This window comes from Poecilia mexicana, unplaced genomic scaffold, assembly GCF_051168715.1.
Source record: "Poecilia mexicana isolate PSO_F unplaced genomic scaffold, ASM5116871v1 scaffold_3, whole genome shotgun sequence".
Lineage (NCBI taxonomy): Eukaryota > Metazoa > Chordata > Actinopteri > Cyprinodontiformes > Poeciliidae > Poecilia > Poecilia mexicana.
The window spans coordinates 23,870,124-23,879,592 of NW_028263372.1; the positions used below are offsets into that span (position 1 = coordinate 23,870,124).

The 9,469-nt window shown below is 35.2% G+C and overlaps 1 protein-coding gene across 1 annotated transcript; it reads right to left on the reverse strand.

The window, feature by feature from the left end:
* Positions 1–13: 13 nt before the first annotated feature.
* Positions 14–7,881, reverse strand: rnaset2 (ribonuclease T2). Its single transcript, XM_014971160.2, has 10 exons — positions 7,726–7,881; positions 6,004–6,081; positions 5,790–5,844; positions 4,506–4,555; positions 4,169–4,226; positions 3,889–3,953; positions 1,996–2,109; positions 1,724–1,769; positions 1,572–1,646; positions 14–1,440 (listed from the first exon to the last, which is right to left on the reverse strand). Exons 1-10 carry the CDS (start codon positions 7,737–7,739, stop codon positions 1,258–1,260), a joined length of 738 nt encoding a protein of 245 aa, XP_014826646.2. The 5' UTR covers positions 7,740–7,881; the 3' UTR covers positions 14–1,257.
* Between the last annotated feature and the right edge of the window lie 1,588 nt (positions 7,882–9,469).

Genomic DNA, 9,469 nt, shown 5'->3' on the forward strand with positions numbered 1-9,469 from the left:
TTGATGACACCAATGAGAATCAAAATGATACATTTATTCATATTAAAAATAAGAACTTACAGCATTGTGCAGTTGCTAATTGTAGGACATTTGACAGCAGAAGATATTATTTAACATCAAGTAATCAGTTTGCTACACATAAACATAACCTGAGGTAACAGGTGATTAAAAATAATCACTGTTCATGAATAAATCTGTCATCACAGGCGCTCCATGTTTATTTAACATTCTAGAGTATCATTTCATATACTTGGCAAAAATTCAAAAAGGCAGAACAATCATCAGAAAGGTCAAATAAATGACAAAGAAGTTACAAAGTAAGGCACTTTACTTTAAAGTAAAGGCCATTTTCATCCCACCCAGGACAAAGTGAAACCTTGCAAATTGCCCTGGATCAAGACAATTCCAGCTAACAAGAAAAAATACACAACAGAATTTGAATGGGATGCGTTTTAACAGCGACAAATCACAAAGCCTCTGTTTTGGTTTTACTGGATGTAGGTGTTCAAAACAAGGGATCATAAAATTCTCACTCACAGAATGGCAAAGTAAGCAAGATTGTCTGTTGCAGTGCAAAACAAGTGTGATCCTCTTCGACAGATTTGAACTACTTTGTGACATTTGGTGATAATGAATCAGGTCAAGCAAAAATCCCATGTGGAGTACCTCAAGGCTCTAAGCTTGGGGTATTTTTCTTCAACATCTATATGATCCCATTAGCTCAGACTATGGAGTATTATATTTCCCACAGTATCCAGCAATATAAAGCGGCTGGTAAAACGCAACTTTATATTTTTGTGTCCCTAGTTATCAGTAATTATCAGTGTCTTCATTGGATCAGACCTGAATTCTCATAAACAAATGAAGTCTATCATCAAGTAAACCTAATAAATCATTAAAAACATTTTCAGTATCAGGGGCTTCCTCTGAAAATAGGACACAAAAACTGACTGTACTAAACTGAACATTTTAGTTTCCATGAGTGTTTTACATTTGTTGCTGTATATGCAAACAGCATTGTGGTTTAAGTCAACTTGAATTCAAGCATTCCTCAAAATGTGAAACTAATTATATTTATAAACCTGACAAACTCAAAATTGTTAAATGTGAATACTAAACAGGGTGAAATGGGTTGCTTATTAGTGTACATGCTAAATTACGATCCATTTACGAACAAAAACTAACTATTTTTGTCCATAAAAAGGTAAAAGGAGATTTTTAGTGAGCTATAGCTCCCCAGTTTGAACATGTTTGCATTTAAGAATCAGGTGGGTAATAAACTGGTATGTCAGGAGAACACACACTGAGTCCAGATGATTTGTTTTGGTCCCACTGTCCTCTTGAAAGAGTACTAGTGGCAAAGTGTTTCTCACAGTCATACAGAGTGAAGTCAGCATCAAAACAGATCTCAATCTGTCCCAAAGTCTGGGGCTCAGAGTTCTGTCAACAAACAAAGAAACAAAAAGAAAAAACAGTAAACATAATTATTGTCTAATACAAGTTTCATAAACTTTACAAACAAGGAAATATAAATAAGTTGAATTGTTTAAAGAAAAAAAAGCTGTTTATACCGTTGATGGATGCAAACATTGGATCTTGGGTTTCACGCCATAGAAGTTTTCCATCGCTTGCTCAATATCTGAAAACTGCAAAAGTCACAGAAATATTATTACTGTTGTGACAGAATGTAGTTTCATAAATCCAGTGCAATAGATAAACTTACAGTGTAGTATTTGTCAGAGGGGGTAATGTTAGCCTTCTGCAGCATGCTGCAATAAAACATTACAGATCTTCACTTTAACTGATGTTGAGTTTTACCGAAAGAAACATGAAATAAGTGAAACACCGGGCAACAAACATGGAGAGTAAACATAATTCCTATAAATCACCACAGTACAAAGATATAGATACAGAAATGTTCAAAATGACAAAGCCTGCATGTGAGGCAGGGATGTTCATGCAGGTGTGTGTGAAGGAATGTGTAACCAACATTACCTGTTCAAATCCACCTTCTGATACAATTCCAGTGCCTTGCTGAAATACTTGTGTTGACTATTCAGCGAATCAGCTTCTGCTGCACATGTTCCATGTTTAGACCACTCGTACTTCCTGTTGCAAAAAGGAAATTAATTTAACTGATAAACCAAAAACTAAAACATGCAGATCAACTGAAAGTTAATACTATAACATTTTACCAGACAACATTATTTATCTCTTTTTCTTCAGTTTTGATCAGTTTTTAAGATCTGATCTTAAAAACTGATAACCAAATTATCAGTTTGGTAATTTGGACCTTACCCAAATTGATAAGGTCCTGTGCCTTATCAATTTGGTTTCATCCCATAAAACCAAATCTCTCTCACAATTCCAGTTTGCAGTAAATACAAAAATTAAACAAACTGCTGTGGATCAACAAAACGGTTTTACAAGATTTTAAAAAGTGTCTCCCCATCATACTTTTTAAGCATTCAAATATGTGCAAAACTAATAATCTTGTTACATAAATAAAACCTTATTTTTACAAATGCTAGACACCAAAATATGTCTCGTAAAAAAATCCATGCAAAAAGCAAAAGCTTGTGCTCACTTCCTAATGATCAGGCACTGAAATTTCATTTATTCCGCCTGTCTCGGACATCCCCATTGCAGTAATGACTTCCTGTCGGTGTGTTGGCTTTTAGTTTTTTTGTTCCGCAACTACAGCTCCCCCCACCCCTCTCTCTACCCCTCCCGCAGCGCCGTTTGGTTTGCTTTACCAACAGTGAGCAAAGATTCTTTTTTTTCTATAAGTATTGTGATTCGGGACACAAGGCAATAAGCACATTCAACTCTCGCTTCCACTGATTTATTTAATTGTTCAAGACTTAGCGGATGTGACTAGCTAAAGCTAGCTAGCTTCTTCTCTATGTTCCTGAGCAGCCGTGGTATCCTTGCGCGTGCACGCAACCGGGTCAACACAGACAGGAAATGTTCTGTTTCATGTATATCGATGGTCCTGTGCCTTGTGTAGAGCTTCGAGTTATTAATTTAGGAAGACTTTAGTGTTTCAGAAAGTTTTTTTTTTTTTTTTTGCCATGGCTGACGGTGACCGGTTCATTCTGTTTGTGTGGCGAGGAGTTCCGCGGAGCAAGGTAATGGCGGATACGGGAGCTGCAGCGACCAAAACACTACGGTATATTTCTCCCTTCTTGCATATATCAGCCAATTCTGTGAAATTCAGTTCAGCCCAGACTGTGAACCAGCTGACCAGCTTCCTTTTTATTTTAATGCCGGTAGTCAAACGACTACAAGAAGCTGTACATAGCGCCTCGCACTGTACAGGTCAGGCTACGTTAAATGACGTCATCATTTGATATATAAATTTTTTTCCACCGTGTCAAAAAATTCACCGGTATTACCATAAATGAGACGATATGGAACACCACTGCCAATAACCCAGTTTTACTAATGTAAAAGCAATAATAATATTATATATTAAAGCAATATTAAATGAACACAACCTCAAGAACTTAGGGTGTGATTTAAAATCAGCAACTGAAAGGATCTATTGACCGAGCTGCATATCCATGTATAAATGTGTGAATGTTTGTGAGTGCGAATGGGTGAATGTGACTCTAGTGTAAAGCGCTTCGAGTGGTCAAAAATGATTGGATAAAGCGCTATATAAGTTCAGTCCATTTACCATTTATCTAGATGTTAACACATGCAGTGAAATGTTCCCTTTTATTATTTTTGAATGACTTCTATGAGTAATGATCTAGTAGTAGTAATAAAAAGAATAAATGTGTTAAATTAGCATAATGATAGTTTGATAAGTTATAACCAAAACTAGGCCCCAAAAAACAACTTTTTCATGAAAGACATGCTGACTTAAAGGATGAGACATACCAGAAGTGAAACGAAGAAGGGTTGAGCAGGTCTGGCCAAACCTTCTTCATGTCTGGGATCAGGTCCTGAGAAAAAAACACAACAAAAAAGATTTACTTTATACATTAAAATAAGGTTCATTTTGAGTCGCAAAGGGAGTAAAATATAAATTTGTTCACCTTTTCAAAATACCTTCAGTATTACACAACCAATATCTTAATAGTCAAAGGAAATGTTTTATTTCTGGGTTATCCTAGTTCTGTACGTTTGTAGTGTTAGACTGACTGGAGAAGTGCTATACCTCTATTTCAGTAGCGTTGAAATGCCAGGAAGAATTACAGAATTCCCCTCTATCAGGCCTGAAACAGAGAGAGATTACAGAGAAAAATTACATACAAACTTAGCAAAATAGATATTTTTCAGGGGTTTCCTTTTGATGACATCTGAATCTAAATCTATATAAAAAAACATATACCTTTACATCCCTATTGCTTGTATGATATATTGTTTCAAACTGGGGAGCTTTGTTAGAGTGGAAAACACAGGCTGCATGATTGTTTACATCTCATCTCCCAAAGGTAAAAGGATTGTCAAGAACACATGAGAGTGATATTAAAGACTAAAATCCAGACTCTTACCACAGTCCATGCAGTGTCCAGTAACTAATGTTGAGTTGGCAATGCTCCGTCTGAAATGTGATAAACAAATATTAATATTTGATGTTTTTTTTACTGTGTATCCGGTAAGAGCTAAATCATTATACTGTATTTGTAACTAATGACTTTCACTGAATCAAGAATAAGAAATTAAACTGGATTGCACATATATTCCTGTGTGATGTATATTTATCAACAAATGTCATCCTATGCACTGCAGCAACATAAATCTCTGCAAGGCCCAGCTAAACAGCACTAAACACCGTTCCTCTTGAACTCAAAAGCACCCTGCGAGCCAAAGCACAATGCGAAACTGATCAAGATTCACACCAAGTACACCGCTGCTGACATATCAAATTTGCTTAGGTTTGTGTCCGATTTTATCACTAGACGCAATCACAACATAATATAAAACCTAACTGCACAATAAGCAGAAAAAGTGCCATCAACAAGCCTAAAAATGAGACGTGCCAGTCATGCTGTAACTTGCATGTGAACAATGTTAAACCGCACTGCTGACAAGTAGTCTTGTGGTTTTGTATCACATGGTGTTATAAGGAAAACACCTGGATTAGATTTCCTCAAACGAATCAGTGGGCGCCATTGTTTAACACGACGATGCGAAAGACTCGCTTGAAAACAGCATTAACTCTACCCATGACTTTAGTTTATTGATCATACTCCTCTTTAAGTGACAGTGAATGAAATCCTCTTCAAACTAAAAAAATGGCTGAGATGAATCCTAGATTGAAAGGTCAGCATACAAGCAACATAAACACAATATTTATTTTACTGTAGTTGGAGATATAGAACATACAATACAGAATTATGATAAATTTAAAATTAAGTATTGTTGATGACTCCATTAATATCTCGCACACTGGAGTTTTGCTCTGTCTAAACATATTTTTCTGCTCCTCCCAATCACTTAGGGGTGTCAAAATCTATATGAGTCATGTTTGTCTTATAAGGTGTCTTGAGATGACATTTGTTGCAAATAGTTGAAATTTACAGCAGATAAACACCCAAGTCAAAAATAAAATGTTTTAATTTTATATTATTTGTCTTTTTAGTGAAAGTAAGTTTTGCATTTGACACACATTTTCCCTAAAGTCATAAAGAAGCACCTCTTGTTGACGAGTAAGAAAACAAATGCTGTACATAGTCAATAAATGATAAAACTACTGAACATACTCTGTCATCCTATATTTAAAATGACAAGTGCTAATAAACCAAGTCAATAGATAAAGACAGACAGGAACTCACAGAACAGAAGGTTTTGGGCCACTGCTGTGTCAGGATCACTTTGGTCCATAAATTGCTGAAATGCAGACATTTCTAAGCTTCTTTCCAATATGATTTAGTTCAAATGATCACAGCTCACATTTATTGAGAAACAGTTACTGCAAATGTGAACAGAAAGTAACAAAAATAGTGACAGATGAGCACAATTAATCATTTCTTATCTGTTTGTTCTTACATTGGTGAAGTAATGACAGCAGAGGACATAGCTGCTGCCAGGCAGACAAGAAGAGGGAAGTGGAGTCTCATGGCTGACCTACAACAAAATGGGAAATTAAACTCAATACATATGAGTCCTGAAAAATTAAAACCACACCAACACAAAAAAGTTATAAACTTTTCAAAATATTCCATGTAGTCTCTGAAGAAATAACTTTGAGTCTCATTAGACAATTTGTTTAGAAGAAACTCTCTCCTTAGGTACACGTATAACACAAATCCTAGCCGAAAGGTCAGAGCATAACTGGAATACACTTATAAACAGGAACTTAGTCCATCTTGTTTACGTAAGTGGGATTTCAGCTCAGTTCCCATTTTCTGGTATAACCGTTTTTTTTTTTTTACAAAGATTGAACACAAATAAAGCAAAAGTTAGAATTACGTGATGATCTTGTGTTCAGATTTTCTAACTTAAAATCTCATAAAGATAAAACCATGTAAACGCTAACTTACATAAATATTTTTAGGCTATTTAATAATATCACCCATAGAGATTGCATGGGTTCTTACCTTTTCTTAAGGTAACCCTACAATTCAGTATGACAGCCTAGCAGCTTTGGTAAGTGGAAGGTGCTGAGAGACATTACCAGGATAAAAGATGATAACACAGCCCAATTTATTTGTTTATTTCACAAATTTAAGTGTACAAACTGCACAAAATAGGACTTTCAGAGGTTTCATGAACAGAGAAGCACATTGTGATTCAATTGAGATGCACCACTAATATGAAGCAAAGTCATGTAAAATTAGGATAAGTGGTATTGTTGCCACCTTGGAGGCAGCAACAATATGTGTAGTGAGGAAGCTGGACCAGTGTAACTAAAATATATTATTGTGAGAGCACAGCTTGAGTTACATGGCATTCAATGATAAATACATTAAATCTCAAATATTCAAGTAGGATGGTGTTGTAACACTAATGTTTCTTGCCAGGAACACTAATTCAGTACAAATTTAATAAGGCAAAAGGTATGACATGTAAAACTGTACATCCCTTTACAATGAAATGTCCATGTTTGTCATTATTTCATAAGTTTTTGACAATTATTCTCCATGAAATAATGCAGAAACACTACATAGACACAACATCACACACAAATTAAAATGAAAGAGCTGAACTGGACAACTTAAGGTTATAAGGATTAAGTCAGAGCCAGTGGGCTCCTCAATCTCAACATACCAACAGTAGCTGTAGCTCTGCTTAGCTAAGCAGTAAATGACTCAAACCTTTCCGTCAGCTCACAGAAATCTAACGAGAACTTGCGGCTACTTTTTTTCAGTCTAGTTGACAAAGACATGAAATACCCATAAACTTACGACATCACTGCCTAAAGACACCAATGAGGAAGACGCCCTTTTTGATTTTACACTAAACGCAAAATAAAAATATACTCAAATTTAAACCTCCTACACACTGTGCGTTATATACTTTTCAACACTTTAACAATGCATAAACAATGACTGTTCGTGAAACTGTCTGGGGGATCTTTTGTAAAAATGTTCGGACCAGACTGACGCAATGAGCACAAGGGCTGTAAAGAAATATCAACTAAATGCATATTCCAGACTAACTCAAAAACAACACGACGATCTCTTAATCATTCTAAAAGACAGTACCTCAATAGTACGGAACAAGTGCTTACTTTAGAAGAGAAAAATAATTTTGACAAACTTCACTGACCTTGTTGCAGACATGGAACATCAGACAGTATAACACTTGAATGAGCCCTTCCTTCTTGATATCTCGGCTTAACTAGGTCACGTTTTATATAGTGGTTTACCAACGAACAGTTTTGTTTACGTCGAACAGCACTGAACTACCGGCTTTGTTGGATCAGCCAATCATAAGCATCATGTCGTAAACACATCTTGCGTCATTACGTCTCTGCGTAGAGCCGATGCTTGGGCTGCTTGGTTTAGTATAAACCGTGACCCGTTTGCTCCTCCGAACAGCGCCTACCAACGACGTTTTCAATCCAGGTCTGGATAGATTCGCTGAATTAAAAAAAAAACAACAACAGTTCTTTGTAGAATATTTGTTTAAATAACAAATTTACCTTAATAAAAATGGATAAATAGTGCACGTATGTATTATGGCAGATGGTAATATGAGAAAACACCAATTAAGTGAAGTTGAAAACAAGCTACGTTTCCACTAAAAAAAAATCTATTAAAAATATAAAGTAAAAAAAGAAATATATATCATATTCCGGGTATAGTATGCTCTAAACTTATATTTTGATATTAACAAATTTGGATCAACAGAGGTCTAACAGACATCGACCCAAAAAAGCATGTTTACAAACTATAAAATAATTTAAAAAAATTCTATTTTGTATCAAATCAAATTTTATTTGTATACCACATTTCAGCAGCAAGGCATTTCAAAGTGCTTTTACATCATCACAAACACAAAAACACAGTCATGCAACATTGAATCAACAATCAAAAACATTACATTAAGTCAAGTGCCATCATTAAATTCATAATTAATTACAAATTAAGATGTAATGAGATTAATCACATAATTATTTATTATTCTTTAAATGGGTAAATTTATTTGGGTGAAAATATAATAAAAATAATAAATGGCTCTTGATATTTCCTAATGATTGTAGTGGGCATAATTTTGCAAAGCCCTTTCAAATAAGTCCAACTTTAGTGTGTAACACAGCAGTTAAGTGTTTTATTTTTACTGCCCTATATTTTAAATAGCAAAGATTAGATGCCATGGGTAAGATCATTTAAATTTGTTAAATAAAAATCCATCCGTATTTTAAGTTTCCTGTAATTTCTTTACTGAAAAAGTCAATACTTTGCTGTAATTGTAAAACTCTGGCCTGTTATCAGCTATATTGGTTTCCTGTTGGGCACACGTCCATTTGTCTACGTCATTCAGACATCACACACTCCTTCTAAAGCTGCCGAATGTTATCCCATGTTGTCGCCTCACATGATTTTGTCTCAGACGTGCAATCTGTTTAACAGCTCCTTCTCGATGTCAGGAATAGTCAGGTTGTAACTGTAGCTAGTTTTATAAATAGGCCGTGGCCAAAGTTCAGCATGCGACGCAGCTTCTCAAGATGTTCTTTAATGCAGATGGAGAAAATTCTAAGCGCAAGAGCTTGATGCAGTGTGCAGCTAGATTCAAAGCTCTACATTAAAGAGATGTCAACTTAAATTTGAATAATTTGCAAATGTTTTATATTCATTTCGCATAAAGTGGTGAAATTTTATGCTTTATCTGATGTAATTGTTATGCTTGGTAGCCCAACTTGAATCTCATTACGCCTTGAATAGCATTATTGCAGAAATAAAAAAATAATAATTTCTGCTAATGAAATAGCTTACTGATTTTAGTGGCTATGTCTCGAAGGATACTAGTTATATATAGGCAGTTCTCTCTCCTTATAAGGCCTCGGGGA

Excerpts from the sequence above, each read along its gene's own strand:
- rnaset2 (XM_014971160.2), bottom strand. Across the intron at positions 5,845-6,003 it reads GCTGTCATTACTTCACCAAT|CAATTTATGGACCAAAGTGA; the intron begins GTAAGAACAAAC and ends TCTGCATTTCAG. Across the intron at positions 1,770-1,995 it reads CAGAAGGTGGATTTGAACAG|CATGCTGCAGAAGGCTAACA; the intron begins GTAATGTTGGTT and ends GTTTTATTGCAG.